This window comes from Zonotrichia leucophrys, chromosome 2 (genome assembly GCF_028769735.1).
Source record: "Zonotrichia leucophrys gambelii isolate GWCS_2022_RI chromosome 2, RI_Zleu_2.0, whole genome shotgun sequence".
Classification (NCBI taxonomy): domain Eukaryota; kingdom Metazoa; phylum Chordata; class Aves; order Passeriformes; family Passerellidae; genus Zonotrichia; species Zonotrichia leucophrys.
Window position 1 is genome coordinate 119,105,389 of NC_088171.1, and position 19,320 is coordinate 119,124,708.

The following is a 19,320-nucleotide window of genomic DNA, read 5'->3' on the forward strand; positions in this document are numbered from 1 at the left end:
CCTCCTGGCTTTTGTGGAGTTACAGATCTCAGGAGGCTTGTCAGGACAAGCACATGCTTCGCAGGGTTTTGTTCCTAATGGCTGGGACCATCCAAAACAGGCAGCGGGGAGAATAAGAGGGAAAGCAAAGGACAAGTCTGGACCGGGTAAAATCCGGCTCAGCTTCCTTCCAAGTGCACATAACTTGTGTGCCAAAAGTCAGAGAGATTTTCTCTGTGGAAGATTAATCCAGTGTTTGCAGCATGTTTTTTGAGGTAAACTGCAGAGACCTCTTGCTCTGGCAGATCTTGTGCTTGCACATTGCTTTGCAACCCAAGCAGAGGTCTTCAAGTACAGAGAGTGTTTATAACACATATAAAATGTCCTTCTGTCATTTCATTGAAGGTGATTACTGTGAGCAGGAACAGCAGCAGACATGAACACAACTGCTGGGTCACAGTAATTAGGGAACATTTTTTTATAAGCACAGGAAAACAATTAGAAAAAGCCCCATCTCAGTTTTAAACATAAACAAAACCAAAGCAGTGCTGAACCACATGAAAGTCACTCTGAACTGCAGCTATGGAGCTTGTGTACTTAATTTCCTTATGTTTGTTTCTGTATTTTTAGAGCAACTGATTTAGAAGAGTGCATTGTTATAAAAAAAATGGTATTGTGGTGAGTACTATACATACGTATACATAAATACATCTACATTATTATTTACACAGTCCTTTTATCACTGAGAAATAAGTATAAATAACCTAATGTAGGTGTTAATTCTCAAATGTTTGACAACTCATGAGCTGATTATTCAGATGATTAGGCATGCCATTGAGAAGGCTTTAAAACAAGATCATTACTCTTATCCAGTACATTATATGGTTAAATATGAAAGGATAAGTATACTCCAAAATTACCTTGAAGTTTTTTAAGGACCATTATAAATAATATGTGAAACTAAATGTACTGCATTTGTTCTGTATGACTTGCACTGGTCACTAGGAATGGAGAATAATAAAAGTAGTTCCTGTATAATTGATGCAGAAGTTTTGCCTCTGCATTTGCAGCTCACTGGTAAATAAACCTTGCTTGTGCTAAATAAAGAAAGAGCCAGAGCAGGCTGCAGAATTAGTAATTACCAACCCTCTCTTAACAGATGTGATTTCACATATATTGAAAACACTTCAGGTTGACTCCAAAGGAGGACATTTAATTAAAGCTGCTGCCTGTGGGAGATTTGCTGCTCTGCCATTAAAGCGGTTGTTTTCTGGGCAATGCCGTGCCGTCTGCCAGCCTAATTGCTCTGATGTGGAAGGTATTTTCGAGCACTCTTGGCTGTGGTAGGTGCACACCTGCCCCAAGGCCAGCTCTCGGGAGTGAGGCAGGGAAGTGGAGCTGGGCTTACGTGTACGGGATGTTTGCTTGCTGGAGGAAGGGCAGCAGGCTCCGCGTCGCGTTCTGCGGGACTCGCACGTCAGCGACGGCGCCTTCGACGATGTGGAAGGGGCTGCTGGGCTGCCACAAGTCCACCTGTAGTGCAGGAACCAACCTGTAATTCACATGCATTCAGTGTAGGTGGGGAAGCACAGGAGAAGGAGCGTGCTTGAAGGTAGAGCCAACCCTCTAGGCATGGTGGAGACAGCAGAGCTGCATGGGCTGGTCCAGCCCGACAGCTGGGCTAACGGAGCAGATTTTGAGGGTGATTGTGTCCAGCTTACCACAACTCTCCTGGGAGATTTGCCAGTGGGAACAGAGAACAGTCTTCAGAATATGCCTCCTCAAACAGATCAAAATGAAAGCTACTTCTAGCTTCATGCACCTCCTCAGACTACTATACATTCCCAACTCCTGTACAGTCCATGAGTCTTTTTTTATTTTGCAAGGAATTTTCTGTGTTCACTAAAGCAACAAAAGATGCTAAAGAGATATAAAAAGCGTAGCACATACCAGTGTTGTTTGGAAAATATACTCTAGCTTTATTCTTGATAATAAGCTGATCAGAGGTCAATAGCAGGCCACCAAGACAATGAGTACACAATAATTTTATACTAAATGTCAAAATAACAGGACTAAGATAATCAAATTATTACAATCTTGTAAAAAATGATAGCTACTGAACCACTATTGTTATTGTGTTATCTGTATCTGCACATATGTAAGGGATGTTTCTTGTCCATTTTTACTTCCTTTTGTTGCCAAATCTGAAATACGCTTGGAAATTTTAGGGCATGAATTTTCAAGAAAGAGAGAAAATTTGCAAATTCCTTCTTCAAAGGTGTTTGAAACTCAGTGTTCTGTACCCTGTAATAAAATGCTGTACTAGCACATACTCTTCAACAGAGGTGAGCACAGCTCCTCCTCAGCCAGGGTGAGGACAGTGGAAAGAACACAAGTCAACAAAATTCTCTCCAGAGCTTCTGGATATTCATAGGAGATTAAAAATGGGAGTTTCAGCAACAATCTCCGTATCAACATGACAGAGAGGCATGCCAAGATCCACAGGCCTCAAAAATACATTTGTGAGCTGAATACAAGGAAGGAAACTGATACCGACTATGTGTCCACACATTTCTTAAAGAGAATCTAAAAAGGATTAATGCTTGATAAATATATTTTGGTTTTTTGTCTTGTCTTTTCTGTTTTGTTGCAATCAGCTGTGCCAGGCTGCACTAATGAACCTGTTGATACAACTCATGAGTGCCCACTGATTTCCAGGTATCTTAAAAGATTTTTATAGTTTATGCTTTAAAATCTTCTCACTTCTTTTATGCCATGGAAGATATTTGAAAATATCAAATATATTTACCTGGTCTTGCTATGGACCTCATTTGCAAGAGGAGTAGTCTTGCAACAGGGAGATTTCAGGGGAACAGGTTTAGTTCTCACCATTTCTCAAATGACCCTGAGTAAGAATATCCTAGGAGGGCATCTGATGCTGAACCTGGTGCTACCTCTTCAAGCAATGGTGACCTCAGCTCAGTTAATCCAATTAAATGCCTGCTACTTTGGAAGGAGCAGAACTGAAACACAGGGCCAGCCTCTTCTTGTTCTTGCCAAAACCACTCTTTGTTCCATGCTGCCACAATATGGTCTCTGGATCCAAGTCACACTGGTGGCTGGGTGCAGCATCTTTTGAAGTCTAACACAGGACTGGCAAAGTTCACGAGGCTTGTGAAGCTGACAGCAGCTATGACAGATGGTCAGTAGAAGCCAAAGACATGAATTAAATGGTGCTAAATGCTGCTTACAAATAAAGATCATCTCACTGCACTAACACCCTATGTTTGTTAGTTTATCTGGCTTTCATATTTTGATTAATTATAGGCACCCAGTGAAATTCCCCCCTATTTCAACATGGGTAATTTCACTCATGGTTAATATGTGTGTTTGACTTTTACAAAGAGCATGCCATATGTGTATTTGACTTTTAAGATTTATTCCTAAAAAAATATACATCAGAAAGGGTAATTTTGTTGCTCCTAGAGTAACAGTCTATCAATCAGCTCAGCTTGAGCCATCTTCATAAAAATGAAAACAAATTGTTACATACAAGCTAAGAACAACTGAAGTGTCTCCTGGCCAACTGCAATTTCTAAGCACATGAAACTGAAATAGAAAAAAAACCCCAACAAATCACAACTGATATACACCTGAAATATGTCTTTGTTCTTGACAGTAACTCAGGATTTATCATGGTGAAACTCTCCATCACCATGGAGGTGATAAACCAACCAATATTCACACTGATAGTTATAACATCACCAGACTTTTTAACATCTGAGGTATTCTAATGGTCCCTCACATTACTGCCTGTAAGTGAATATCAAAAGCAGAAGCGATCTTCTTTTAACTAATGAAATCTGTGGCATATTGCCACTATCCTCCTTTGGTGAAAATGCAATATTTCACTCCTGGCATTGTCCTGGAAGTGAGACAAAAAAATCCCATATTTAGAGTGCAAGTCATTCTGCTTCATCTCGGTTCCCTGTTTGGGTAATTTGGCTCCTTTGACTCCCACTTCTCATCCTTTCCAATGTAAACAGAGCAGCCAGTGATTCTCTGGGAGATGTTACCTGGGCTGTCCAGAATACCACTCCAGTTACTGGCTGGATTTTGCCTTACAAAGCATTTAACAAGGAACATGTCTCTCCAGCAGACATTTTATATATATTGCCGCTGTCAGCTTGTCCTTGGTGTGACAAGCACATAAAAACTGACAAACAGAAGATGGATTTCAGAGCAGGCATATTTGGACTAAGCAAGCGCAACTATCTTCTACTCATTGTCATCTTCAGGGCACTTCATCATTGCATCTCCCATGGATACTGAGGGTCTTATTGAAGTCATCACTCTTATTTCAACATCATTTCTCTCACAAATATGCCTTGGATTTCCATGCTGGGCTCTGCTGGTTAGTGAGTGGCAGTGAAATATATTGCTGTCCTGTCCTCTGCCCTCTCTGTGATGGGGTATTGTTACCCCCACACACCACACATGAGCCTTTATACAGTATTATAGAGTACCAGTCAGTGCCAAAAGATTTCTATTTGCTGTATGGCTGGTAGGATTTGCTGGGTGGAATGAAGATTCTCCAGCTACACAAAAAACTGATGCAGAAATCCTACAAAACTCCCTGAGTGTACAGCCAAATACCGGACCCTCAAAATTCACCTGGTATCTTGAGGCTAGAGGAAAAGCAATATGCTTTAGAGCATGTCTGCAAACCTAAATATTCTAATTTCCTCTACAGAACACTCTTATTTGCACATCTTTTCTTGTCTTTCAAGCAGCAGGTTGCCTTTAAAAGGTGTTGGGATGTTTAAAGCCTCTGGATAATAAGCAGAGCCCAGGCAAGATTTTTCAGCAAGTTCAGAGTTGGGACCAGGAGAGCAATTACTCAGCATCTGCCACTCAAGTGTGACCATGAGTACACATGAGTGTTCTCAGGGACAGTGGTGGCTCCCCAGATGCACAGGGAATGCTCTTTCCCAGAATCTCACTGGAAGCATGAGCATCCTGTTGCTTTCTATGAGGAAAAAAATTTTATGCAAGAGCACACAGGCAGGTCTCTTTTTCCAAAGCATTTAAACACATTATTGCTTTATTTAACAAAGACTGTGCTAGAGATTATTAACTTTAACTACATAAAAAGTAGTATTTTTTAACTGCCTGTTCTTTTTTCAACATCACTTGTCCCATTTAAGTCTCTGTGGTTCAATATTTTCTTAGGAAAGCCAAGTTTCTTTGTAGGCAGTTTCTCTTTAAACTGAGGTGTTAAAGACAGCTCAAATAAATCTATCAGCTCTTACCTGGACACCTTCCAAGGTATAGCAACCCTGAACTCATTACTCATGTCTCTAGGTTTTGGTCAGTACAGTGAGGAAAAGTCAGCACAAAGCAAAAAAGGACAAATATTTTAAATAGATTTGGGCGCTTAACTAATAGGATTCAGAATTTCTTCCAAAGTTAAAATCATGCAAATAATTTTCCAAGAATACAAACACTTTCACAAATGGTGTACTGAAAACTCTTTCGCTCTGCCAAGACAGAAAACAGAGCAGGAAGATTTTTATTCACTAGTTCAGTTTTCCTCCAGCTCATTCCATGCCCATGGAAAGGAAGCCTGGGAAGAAAAGAGTCTCACTGTTTTTCCCCACAAACACTCTCATGGCTGCACAAATCCCACAGTCTTTTTCTTTTTTTCAATACAAGTCACTGAAATAAATCCCCAGCTTTTTTAACCCATGGGGTTTAGGCTGGTCTTTGAAATTAAAGCCATTTTCTTGGGCAGTAGCCTCCAGCTGTCCCTCACTACCTTTTCATAAGCAGATGTTTAATTTCTTCTTCCATTTAGCCTGAAAGGAAGATGCTTAGTGCTCTCATCAGGTCTGCAATTATGTATCAATCAAAAGAGATGATTGAGGTTTGTCATGAAAATAACTACAATATGTTTGCCATAACTTACATTTAGTATCTGGAGAAAATAGTTTCTGATTTATCTGTGCTGTTCCCCATGAAGACAGTAATTTTGTTATATGTTTTATTACCTAGCAATTCCAGTTTTTATTCCTACTGAATTGTGTCCAGCAATACATCTGCTAAAGATATCCTTGATATCACCATGTCCTTGATATCACCATGAATGGATTTCTTTGAGAAATGCTGTCAACTGTAAAGTTCAGAATATAATTATTGTTATGGTGCTGTCAGTTGAAATGGCTTGGCATTTCTGAGTCTCTTGTAAAAAGGAACTTGCAGTCAATAATGAAAACAGGGGTGCTCTTTGCTCATGGGCTCTTTCAGGAAATGTGGGTTTCCCATTTATATCCATACACTCATGTATAGGTGCATAAAAACCCTAAGCAGTCATGAAAGCCATTAATTATGTTTTCAATTATAAATCCAATTGTAGAAGGCAGAGAGTAGAAGTAGAAACTGTTTTAGTCTTACTGGTATCATCAGAGGTCTGACCACCTGAGTTTTTATCCCATAATACATGGGAAGCACAGCCACTTACATGTATGCACACAAACACCCCTTGCACATGTGTACAGTGTGCAACAGAATTTTAAATTTCTGTTGGTACATCTGAAAAGAAAGAAGCATGCAGGAATGACTCCTGTTCACTCTGCCACTGCTGCATAATTCCAGCAGTGCTGTGGTTCACCTGGAAAGTGCAGAGCTGCTCCTCTCAAATGTCTTCACCCTTGCAAATGTTTTCAGGACCAGGGCTGATTTCATCCTCACTTTCTCCTGCCAATTAAAGAACTTAATTGACAGTTCTGATTGCCAATCAGCTTCAGCTTCCTTTATGTGCTGCAAAATGGTCCAGTGGCAATCCAGTGTGGAATTCCCTGGGCTTTCTAAAAGGAGTTACAAGGCAATCCCAGTGCACAGTAATTTAGGTTTCTGATTGAGTGCACTAGACATTTTACTGGCTCTAACTTTTCAGTATTTATTTGCTTTTCAGTGAGGCTGGTAAGAGTAATTGTGCCAATAAATTGGGAATGATTCATGGGATTGCAGCAACCATAACACTGGCAGGAACAGAACATGAACAATGCACAGATTGAAGTTTAGAGTTTTGCAAATCTTTGTGGAACTAGAATGAAGTAATGGTCTTCCCACTCTATTTACACTGGTATAATTTTACATAGGGCTCTACATTGAAAAGAACCTGTAGGCTATTCCTCAAGAGAGTCACTGAGATAAAACTTATACCCAATTATATAGTAACTGAGTATCTGTTCTTACAAGTACAGATGCCACAGGGCTAAGTATATTTGAAAGATGTGAAAAAGTCTTTAACAGACTCATTAAAAAAATGGCCAAACCCTTCTTTTGTTTATTGTTAAGCTATTTATAGCTTAGTTCACATTGCAGTTATTGCTGCACTGCCTGGGAAATGGAACAGTAAGCCCTGGATTTGATTCTGCTTCCACTGGGAATGTGCTGATGCCTTTGTTGAGCTCAGGCTCAGGCTTCCTTAGAGGAAGCAGATTCCTTCCATGTCAGAAAGCCCATGCTTTCTGTGTCTTGTGAGAACAAGGCTTTCACTACCTGGGCTATTCTTCTCTATCTTGTATTTTCACAATAAATTTTTTCTGCAACGACATTTTCCTTCTGAGCCTGGCAAGTGGTTTCCAAACATGTATTTTGATATATCAATGAATACCTTCTGTTGTCACCTGATGTTCCTTGTGTATCTGAAATATTCTAATATCTGACTGGAACCCTAACCATGAACTAGGGCAAAATCTAGACTGAAAACTAAAGTATCTAAAGCATCATTTGCTGTAGGTGCAAAGTAAAATGCAGGCAGCCCTGGCTGCTGAGCTAGTTCTTTCCTTTTGCAAACTGGGCTTTCCACTTGGGCTGACAAGCTTACTGCATTTTCAAATAGGCTTTTGTCCTCTGAAGCCTTTTAAAGCATTTTCCTATGGAGGTGTAAACTATCAGATTTATAGCCAAGTGATCCTTTTCCTCTATGAGACATTTTTTCTGATTCCCTGAACTGCAATGACAGGATCAATTCAGGGATTACAATGGATAAGCAGCTGCTGTACGGGCTAGAAAACAAACAAAAGGGAATGGAGTTCTGGCTTCAAGGCCTGCTAGGCTGGCTCCTCCCAAATTGAAGAAGTGCCTGGCTGTGCCCAGGAATTTCTTTTATAAAAACCACTGAAGAATGAGTGGTCTAACTCTATTATGCCAGGAATGTTCACAGAGCAGTTGCTTCTTAGCTACCTATGCAAACAGTCCCGATCCCAGTCAGGCGTTATGTGATAAAAAGTGCTTGTAGACCACTGATGGAGTAGAAGTTATCCCTCAAGGCTCAAATGAAGTGCTACTTCAAAAATAATGCTTACAATGGAAAATTCCAGAGCAGATAAACAGAATCTGCTGCATCTGAGGACCCAAGAAAATCCCCATTTCTTTTCAAAGCACTTGGGAATGTGACATTTGTTTCTGTCATTCAGGTTCAACAGAATTAAAACCATGAAATGGCTCATAAATCAGCAACAGGCTCCTCAAATTGTCTTCTGAACAAGAAAGAGCAGGAGAAAATAGGCAGTCATTGGAGAGGTGTACAAAGCAGAGGAACAGCACATGGACAAGAGGAGTCCTGGGGAACAGAGAATGGGCAGTAATATTCATGTTACTGTGGTGCTATCATCCTACCTGTTTCTCTTTCATTTTTTGAATACTGTAATAATTTGGAAATTATTACAGTGGAACAGTGAACCTGTAAAAATATATTTCTGGTATTAAATACTAAGAATTAAAGATTTGTACCATATATATAAAAAAAGAAATTATTTGTAACAGTGCAGACCCCAACAGAATATGTTAAATTCAAGACTGCTACCTGTGATGGCATTAGAGCAGCAGCCAATCTAAAAGCTGGGCAGTGATGTACAGCTAGGAAAAAAAATAATTACCTGATTTTGCACTTGTATTGTCAAAGTATTTGCTGCATTTTAGTCCATCACAGCCCTATGAAAATGTTCCTCAGCACTGCTATGCCACATACTTGTCATACATGTATAGGATACTTGCATACTATACATCTTGCATGAAAGCCAAGGCAGGAGCTCCAGCAACATTTACCCCTGTCATACTCACTGTCACATCTACCCCAGTGGGCTTTGGGATGAGGTCTGTGCCAAATGTGTCTAAGGATGTGGGTGCTGCTGCTGGTAGGAAGCCCAGTTACCAGAGTCTTATTTTTCTTCCCCACAGAGACTGAAAGAAATTATGTAGGAACATGCTGGAGACCAGAGATCCTGCTGTACACATACTGATGGCATCTGCCAGCTGCTACTACCTCTGTCACTCAGTGAAAACCAGAAACTGCCATCTCCTGCCTCAAAAAAGAGCATGGCTCTGTGTTCCCCATCTCCTCATTTCTTCTGACCTCAGACACATATTGCCCTAAGAAATAATTGCATACCCAGCAGTGCATGATGCACTAGAGTTTCTGAGAACTTGTTCTGGAGAGATGTAGTCCTACAGTGGGGAGGCACAGGGAACCCTACTCAGCCTGGGTGAGACATGAGTGGTCTGCCCCAGAGCCCCCTCCTTCTGCTTTGAGCTGATCTGACTCATTATATTTAGGCTTCTATATTTATTCTTTACTGTAGCTGAGTTTATTGGTTGAATACATGCACGTTCAGGCAATTTTTACAGAACTTACAGCAGAAAAATTTTTATCCATACAGCTGGCTATTTTTACTGGCAGTGCAGATCTACGTGCTATGTTCACCCCACCAGGGAAAAAAAAGCAATATTCTGTCACCTCAACGTTAACAGAACCAGCCTATGAAGGAATCCATTTATAATAATGATTAATAACAAAGTACTGTGGGCAATGGAGCTACAGACCAAAACTAATTTGTGGAAATTACTCAGCAAGTGATTATGACTAATGTGATTTGCCACTGGGCAATTCATGAACAAAAGTAAAATGTGTGGAATGAAACATTCATTATCCATTATTCACTCACTATAGGCAATGGCATTCATACAGTAGCAGAGCCTGGACAATTTGGGTAGAACTCAGGGATTTGTTACACCAAGCATTATATGGACTCTTTTTGTTTTTTCCCTTAAAAAGGGGGAGCAAATATCCCTCCTGAGGAGCTCCAGGTGCTAGGTTTCAGATGTTCTTAGGGACTACAACTTCTGTAAAATATGTGAATTAACCTTACAGCTCAGGTATTGGTAGAAGAGCAGTCCTTGCTCTTGTCATCAAGAGGTTTCCATGTGCACTAAAAACCTTCAGTAGTCCTTGAAATTCTTGAATGAATTTTGGGGGTTATGTTTTAGCTCAACTGTCATTGTCCAAGTTAATCACTGGGGACACATTCTAAGATACTTCAAATACATAGAGACATATAGCCAGTTCCTGGATGATTCTTCAAGGATGTCTCAGTGTAGGTTTCTATAAATGCACATTCAGGAAAGTATTCCTTTGGTCTCTGGTGCTTTTCTGAAAAGGGGTGGACCTTGCTGACCTCTATGGCTTCAGCATGGCAAAAGGCAGAGCTCTCACCACTTACTTCCCCACTGCCCTGGTGTTAGAGCAGAATGTAAATGGCAAAATATACTCAGGAAAAATCAGTGGTAAGGACAGTAATTAAGAAGCTGGCAGATAAAATTAGTGAAATTTTATTTATGACACATTGCTGCTATTTCACTGCTGGTTTATTTTCTTCTTGGTTCTTTTCCCTTTGTCCAAATCAGTAGGCAATAAGGAGGGGTATCTTTGCATTTGCTTTATTCTCTCCCTGACACCAAAATACATTGCCCTTGCAATAGGATCATCAGGATCATTTTTTCAAGCTTCTTTGTGATAATGCCCTTCAGAAGGATAGGGTCATTTGAACTGAACAAAGAGGAGTTTTTCTTATAATTCTTTGGGTTATGAGATGTATGCTGGAAGAAAAGGCTAAATCACTCTGCCATACAAGTGTAAATTTATAGGATGGCTGAAATGAGCACAGAACACCACAAGTCTGTAGAAAACCTCTCTCCACCAGACACAGCGAGGAGGAAGCCTGGGACAGGAGGAATTATGTTCCCCTTGCCTTATTACCACACATGGTCTGTTCTGTGCAAGGAAATCCTGCAACAGGCATACAATCCATTTGTGCAGAACCTATTCTGTGCTTGCGCTCTCCTGGGAATTTATTCCAAATATTTATGTTGTGCATGGATCACACCAGGGGTAAACTGGGCTCCCCAAATGACTTTTGCACTGCAATTCCTGTTTTACTAATTGGGACTAATCCTGACATGCCAAGAGAATGTAACTTTTGGCCCTCTGAAATATACCTCATCTCTAATAGACCAACTTTCCAGGGTAGAGAAAGTTGTCTGAAATCCAAGTACATGTATTCTTCTCAATTCAACAACAAAAATTATATCAGTTTTATTTTTATTGACTTTTCTTATTCTTCTAATAGTGACAATGGTAGAGAATACTATCAGGCCACATCATAACTCAGGTTGAAAACTGAATTTTGCAAAACACTGAGTAACATAACAAAACTGTAATATCTTGAAAAGATCCTGGTTCCATCTTTATTTCCCCCTTGAGGAACAGAATGTGTGAGTAATGTAGCAGGTTGGTACTAATTTACTGCTCAAACCAAAACAGATTCAAAGGAGATGTGTCTTTAAACTAGTTCTGGTTTTCTGACTCAAAAATGAAGAAATCCAAAGTGCAGTCTTTGTAATTATAGCAATTCATACATCTCTGTTGACACTCCTGCTCATATTTCTGTTGTTTGTCAGGCATATTGTGGTAAGATGGCAACAGGACTATATCTGGGGTTTGTTTGCAGCTTATTTTGCCCTACTGAGGATTTGGGGGGGATTTTTGTGCACTATCTTCCATTTTCTCCAGAGCATATAATCAGCATTGTGTTTAAAGGCTTGTATTTAAAAAACAGAACATAAATCCCCTGTACATTGAATTTCAACCTGGAAGTAGTCTGGGGGCGAGAGAAGGATGGGGAGAATTGACATGGAGACTTCAAAATTGCACAGCTCCAAATACATGGTTCTCTTCAGGCAGTGGGGCTGCCTGATAGCTTGCAGCCACAACTGACTTGTGCTGCTATTGTAGGGACTGGGCATTTCTGAGGAGTGTCATTATTGATCCGCTTCTTCATGAGGGAATAACTCGAGGGTTTTTTGCAGGGTGGAAATATGATAAATTAATGGTAAACATATCTATTCTTCCACCCCATGCAGATGGGCAGTGAAGCAGCTGCAGATGGAAGGGCCCTAAGACCTGACAGGCAGCCAAACCCAGCCTGTGCTCATGAAACTGGGTGTCACTACACTCTCTCTTTTTTGAGTCATCCTTTCAACCCCCTCAGCTCAGTTTCTCATCAGAATCAATCATTTTCTAATTACCTAGTCAGATTCTGCTGAAGTTTGCCAAAATTTTATTATCCTGCTCTCAGAGTTACAGTATGCAATTATTTATTCAAGTTTCTACTGCTCCCACTTTGATTTGAAGGAATCTCTTTCTGGGAGCCTAAGGGAGCTCTGTAATGAGAAACAGTTACAGGAAGGTGAGCAACCCCTTTGCTTCTCAGGCTTTACAATATGAGGAGAAAGGAAAAAAACACATGTGCTCCCTCTTTATGTTCCAGCTTCCAGGGGGGAGAAATTAATGCAAAAACCAGCTTCCACATCTATTGCTCAGGTTTATGGTGGGTTTTTTTCCTAACTGAGAGTAAAACAAGTATCCTTTTTGGGGTGTTACAGTAACATTCACAGGAGAAGGTCAGGTGCTTAATAAACAGTGCAGAAACAAATATGAGATAATATTCTTTAGGAGAGTTGTGCATTACAGTGCAAAATGTCTAATCCATGGCATCATGACACTGCCTCTTTTGAACATTGAAATTTTTCATTCAACATGTGCACAGGCTGGATGTCTTGAGAATGGGGGTTGAAAGTACAGCATCTTGAAAGGTGAACTAACCAAACACAGCGTTAAGAAATGCAGATGTGATGAAGACAGCCTCAGCTTTCCTACTTAAAGCTAGTAAGGTGTCAGTGTCTTGAGTGCTGGAGTATTCACAGCAGTAAGCCTTCTCCTGGGCTAAGGTACCTAAGGTAGCTCAGTCCTCTTTCTTTAAAACACACTATCAAGAAAGCTTCTTCATAACTGAAAGATGGAAGGGTGTACGAGCTCTTCTAACACCTTAGTTTTGTTTTATTTGGTATGCAGACAGAGACTGGATTTACTTGTATCCCAGATGTTAACCATTGGACTAGAAAATTATAAGCACCTTCATTTGCTCCTCACTGAGAACACAATCATTTATGTAAGGTTTCAACAACAGAGGCAGAATTAAATCACAGACTGCCTCATAGCTTGCTGGAGTTGAAGGCAGCGAGCAGCCCAAAGCTTCTGCACATGCTGCAAATGCTGTGGCACTCAACATATTGATCCAATTGTAACTTCCCTGATTCTGCTCAGGTTAGGCTGTTTTGGTGACTACTAATGAAGCTTATCCCTGTCCCACAGTACCTGGGGGCAGTGCATGTGCATGGTACAGTCCTTTTTTCAGGACTATAAACCTGACTTACAGGTAGTCCCCATGCTCTGGGACAGTGGGCCAGGCTGCTGTGGAAATGCTGCCTCTGCCTTTGTAAGCTGTGCCAGCAGAGCAGCATGCTGCAGAGTGCTCCTGTGCTGCACTGCTGCAGTGGCACTGCTGCTTTTCAGTTATATCTGCAGGGAAAGGACAGGGAAGAAATATTTTGGCTCCCTGTCCTAGACACTCTGTAATCTGCCTCTAAAAAATTATTCTGCCAGGGAGATTCTTAAACCGAAGCCTTTTTTTATATTCCTCTGTGTGTTCACAACTTGAACTAACTCAGTGTTTCAAATAACAATTGAGCAGATAATGAAAAAACTATGTATGCTAGCAAGAAGTGGAAGAGCAAAGAAAGCAAATTTACAAGTATGGCACCTGTATCACTTTAAGGAAGTAAGTGTTGTTAATTTTGTCAGGCTTGATGAATCTAATACTTATGCTATTTTATTGGTAAATTAGTAATTAATTGGGCAAATACTTTTTTCCAGATAATAAAATAATTTGAAGTGCCAAATGAAAGGCAAGTCAGTGAATCCACTAGAGTCTTCAAAAAAGATCAGAAAAAGAAGATGAAAATAATCAAACTCACCTTAAGCCTGTTGAATGCAGCCCTCAGGATCTGTGTTTCCCTCTCGCTCTCAGGAACAACTCGTATGACTTTATCACTGCCAATAATAGAAAATTGAATTGGCACTTTAGGACTCCTTGCAGCAGTACAATGGGACAGTAATTAGGTTCAGATAGCTACTGTAATTGTGCCCTTTTTCAGCACCTGGAAAATGTTGGGTTAGCTGGAACTCTGCTTCTAAACTTGCTGCTGGATTATGCACTTCCATAGAAATGATTTGCTCTTTACAGATCAGTGACAGCTGGACCTTCCCTTTACACCCAAATGTTTTGCTCATGTCTTCTAAGTTAACCATGCAGTCTGACATCTTCCATACTGAACATCTGCCTCAGAACAACAAAAAAAATCTTTTTCCAAAATAATTGATCTGTTTCCAATTATGAGATTAAGTAAAATACACGGTTTTTTCATGTTTAAACCTTTAGTGGACTTTGAAAAGTTCATTGTTTCATGCATTCAAGAGGGGAGTTGACTTGAGAAAAGAGGTGACCTTCATATTGGGGCATGCCTTTTGCTTTACCCATTAAAACTTAAACTAATTTTGTGAAGTAAGTAGCTGCTCATACACGCTCAGAAGGTTCTAGATAATAGTAGCTGACTTTATTCACTTTCTTTAACAGAAGCTGAAATAGAGTAAGTTTAGGTAAGATACAAGCAAGAAATTCTTTGCTGCGAGGAGCAGAAGAACTGACTGCCCAGAGAAGCTTTGGATGCCTCATCCTTGGAATTGTCCAAGGCCATGTTGGATGAGGCTCTGAACAACGTGTTCAGGTGAAAGGTGCCACTGCCCATGGCAGGGGGGGGCTGGAACTACATAGCCTTTAAGATCCCTTCCAACTGAAGCCATTCTATGATTTATGATCTCAATGGACATAATTTTGCAAACAGGAAACAAGAAACTGAATGACCCTTCAATGACCACTATCTGTCATGACCTATGGGATGCTGGAGACCACAGAAAACAAAGGGAATGATCATGTAAATAAAATATCAGCCATACACAAGAAGGATGAAATAACTTTAAGTGGCCAATGTGAATTCTGGCATTTTCCTACATTTTGAGTTTTTTTTTTTTTTTTTTTTTGTGCTGTTGATAATCAGTACTTCCAAGAGACCTTGGCAGTCATGTATATATTTATTTCTACAGTTCCATCCAGTAGCCACAGTACCTTTCAAACAATTTCTTTATCTACAGTTTCTATAATATCTGGGAATTTTAAACAGTAGAATTTCCCTTGACATCTCTCCTCCTTTGCTGAAGGTTCTGAGTCTGGTGAGAAGACATTTGGCCAACTAGAAACAGCACTGCTGAGTGTGCCCCTCCTGGTTCACTGTTCCAGGAAGGCTCCCAAGCTGCTGCTGCTCACAGGCACCAGGTCTTGCCTTTGATGAACTGCAGCTACAGCCTTGGTAGGACTCACCTTTGCTGCAAGAATCCTTAATGCATACATAGGTAGGCAATAAATACTGCCAGATCAGAAGAAAGCACTACTAATAAATTCTGAATTCTCAAGTGGCTTACGTGTTTCTGGAAATAATTTTACCTTACCCCCTATTCTTTTTTAGTCTTTTCTCTACAGTCAACATTTGCTCTCCTTTTTCTGTCTCAGGTCTCCAGTTTTGGTTCTCACCCCTGCTGACAGGTCCCAAACCTTCCAACTCCCAAATGGCATTAAAAAGTTTTTGGTCCAGTTAGACTCCAGGTACTGCTGCAGTAACACTGATGTACCCACAGGTGTGGACCTCAGTCCATTTGCCTTGCCTGCTGTTGACCTTACTGGACAAATGGTTTATGCCTAAGGAAAAAAGATTTCTGAGAGCTCTCTTGTTGTAATTTGGTAGCCCAAAAACTTAGGAGAAATTACTATGCTTCCAAGCCAAATTTAACCTCCTGTTTTGGAGCTTGCATAGAGAGGAATAAATCTCTTAGAGTACTACAACTGCTGCATCTTCTAAAGGAAAATAGATGCTTTGAATTTATCATATATACAAGAGTAATATTCTTTTCCATTACTCACTTCTTTCTAAGTACTAAATTGCTGTTAAGAAGAAAATAATGAAAAAGGAATAAAGCAGTAATGATTGCCCAGGAAGTTGATGTAGCTAATAAAGATCCATCAGACATTTCTGGAAGGATTGGTACAACCCACATATAAAAACCAGATTTTAATGAAATAAGCAGCTAAGCATGTGTTACACAGCTGTAATGGAATTTTGAAGGAGTGGATATCACTGAGGTATGGTCTTGAATTCATGCTGTAAACTGCCTTCGATTAGCTCAGCAACTCTGTCCTTTCCAGTGTGATGAAAAACCTGCCCTGGAGAGGAAAGTATTGGTGCTGTGACAGATTGATCACTTGACACAATGTTGGGAAATGCTTCAAGCTGTGGCTGAGTCTGCTGCTAGAGAGCTCATAGCAAGCAGTTTAGCAGTTTAGCATGGTAATTTCAGTATTTATTAAAGTATTTATTAAAAGATGGTTAAGCCATTATGGCAGAGCCCTTTCAATTTTTGCGCATGCAAGCTGTGGGAATACACTGGATTCCTGAGAACTATCTGCTAACACCCACTTCTCTAGGCTGGCTAGTCAGTGCACAATCATTATGCATTCCTCAACAAAGCACAGATAGGAAATCTAGCTTTACTTCAGATATCTACAGTCAAAACCCATAGTCCTAAGGTCATTTTTTAGCTTTATAGTTTTTCTGGTTACATTTGACATTAAAGAAATCCAATTATCACCTTAAATGCTATGTAATACACACTGAACTTAGGGAAGAAATTCAATAACCCACCGACTATTTAAAAGTCAACAAAATCTATCAAATAATGTACTAATGTGGTTGATAAATGGTCGATGCACCCCAAACACTCAGGACCATTCCCTGGTGAGCTCCCCTGCCATCCTTTTTGTTGAGCTGTTGAGGAAAAAGAAACAAGTAATCATATCTCCATTCAACAAGGGAAAGTTTTGCTGCCTGCAGACATATGTCAGCAGTCTGCTGATTTATGCAGGTAAGGTTAATTTTCTAACCATGATGCCTCTAAATCTTTTTTTTTAAACCCTATTTAAAAAAAAAAAATCTAAACAACTAGCAAGATGAGATGTATTTTGTATAAATTAGTGTAGAAATTTATATCCAGCATGACAAACTTTCAAATTACCCTAGCAATTAGGCTAATGGAATTTAAAGCTAGGACTTAGTGAGATTTTTTGAATTTTGTGTAAACACAAAACTGTGTTGAAAGCCTTTGCCAAGAGCAGAACACAAGCTTTGGTAAATGAACTGACTGAAAGAGTGTGGTGAGCAGAGTAGAAGCCAGGCTGATGTCCCCAGGGACAGCCCTGTGTCTGAGCAAAATGGGTGACCAGCTCTTGGCCAGCACTGACATGCAATGACTCCTTTTTTTCCCTTCATCACCCCCTGACATTTTTCAGGAACAGCATGAGGAATGACACAGCTGCTTTGGAAACACAGAATATGCTACGTGGCCCTGGGAAGGGCAATACTTCCTGATGCCAATGGGGACTGAAATTCTTGGTTTATTTCTTTGGCTTTTTCATTCACCTTTTTTTTTCCATTTAATTCATAGTTTTACTCATCTATGAACAGACCAGATGGATGCAAAGAAACTATTTTGCAGCACATCTATGACTTCTTTACTGATGGAATTAGCAGTTCTCTCTCATAAAACTTTCCTGATGAAGTCACATGGCATGAACTCCATTTATGTAAATTCCTCATTTCCTTCAGGAAAATCCTTTTCATTGTTTTATTCTCCTGACTAATGTGAACCTTAATCAGATCTCTGCTCTCCCACGGAATTTAATAAAAGCATGTTTGCAAAGGATTTACAAGTATTTTAAACACAGTTTAAGGAGTGATATGCTATAAATCAAATACCTATAGAAAAAATAGGAAAGAAAATAAATCCCCACTTACAGGCATCCATTCCTAATAGCAGAGGAGGGATTACAGTTCTGGAGAACAAGCTGCCATAGTTGCTGCACTGTAGAAGTTCATTAAGGCTGAATGACACATCTGAAAAGATCTACAGTATGAAAGCCACTTGTCAACTCCCAATATGCCATCAGATATCATTTGTGATGAAAGATCAATTGCTTCATTCCCTTTTCTCCACTAAATTCTGATAGTCAAAAGGTTAAGAAATAATAAAACATTAATGTTTTTCTCTTTCTCTGTTACTGGGATGAAGAGTTTTAACTGTGATTCAACAGTGCTACGAAATCAAGATAGACAAATAAGGCTGGGCTTCTTCCTGAGACCTGGTGGGTACATTTGAAAAGGGAACTTTACAAAACTTCCTGAGCCCTTCATTATGGTTTTCTCTATTACAGCAGATGCTGATCCAAACAGAAGAGAACACCATTTGCATTGTCTAGATAGCAATGTATATATTTTCTGCCTTTTAGCTACTAAGGCAGGAAAACTGAGACCATTCCTAGTATAAGAAAGAGCTAGCTAATTTATATTTTTGCCAAAAAATTGGTGTTTGGGTAATGTAGGCAGAAATGCTGAGGAGGCAAAGTATGTTATTACCTCACATTTATCAGCATAGCACAGAAGACTTCTTGGGAAGCTGAACTTACATGCTAATTCCCAAGCATGAAATATCTGAGTTTCATAGATGTTTTTCAGGTGTAAAAAGGGTTTCTTTACCCAGCAGGAAACTTTACAGACTAAAGCAATGCTATATTGCTAGCAGTCTTCCTCTGCACAGCTTCATTTCAGAGACATATGGAATGTTACTATCTACAAAAATTTCAGTTTTCATTCCAACTAAGGAATAAAGCTTTTCCAATAAAAGCTGGCCTCCCATGTCTCATAAACACTGGCTATAGGACCACCTAGCTTAAACACAAGAAGTGGGAAGCAATTGCTTCAGTGCATGTCTCTGTCTCAAAACAGAAAAATGAACTGTGTATGGTGATGAATGCTGTCTTGCTTTCATCAAGTGTCATCCAGTCATGTGCAAAAGAAGAGAGAAAGAGGGCAGTGATTCAGGGCAGAAAATAAAGTAAGAAGTAACAAGACCAATAAACACTTAAACAAACAGACCAA

At 39.9% G+C, this 19,320-nt stretch overlaps 1 protein-coding gene across 1 annotated transcript in view; it reads right to left on the bottom strand.

The window, feature by feature from the left end:
* CPA6 (carboxypeptidase A6) overlaps positions 1–19,320 on the bottom strand; it is an 81,461-nt gene that overhangs the window by 30,561 nt on the left and 31,580 nt on the right. Inside the window, exons 2-3 of the mRNA XM_064703539.1 lie at positions 14,197–14,272; positions 1,388–1,512 (exon numbers count right to left, since the gene is read on the bottom strand). Coding sequence (XP_064559609.1) covers positions 1,388–1,512; positions 14,197–14,272 — 201 coding nt within the window. The remainder of the gene's footprint in view (positions 1–1,387; positions 1,513–14,196; positions 14,273–19,320) is intronic.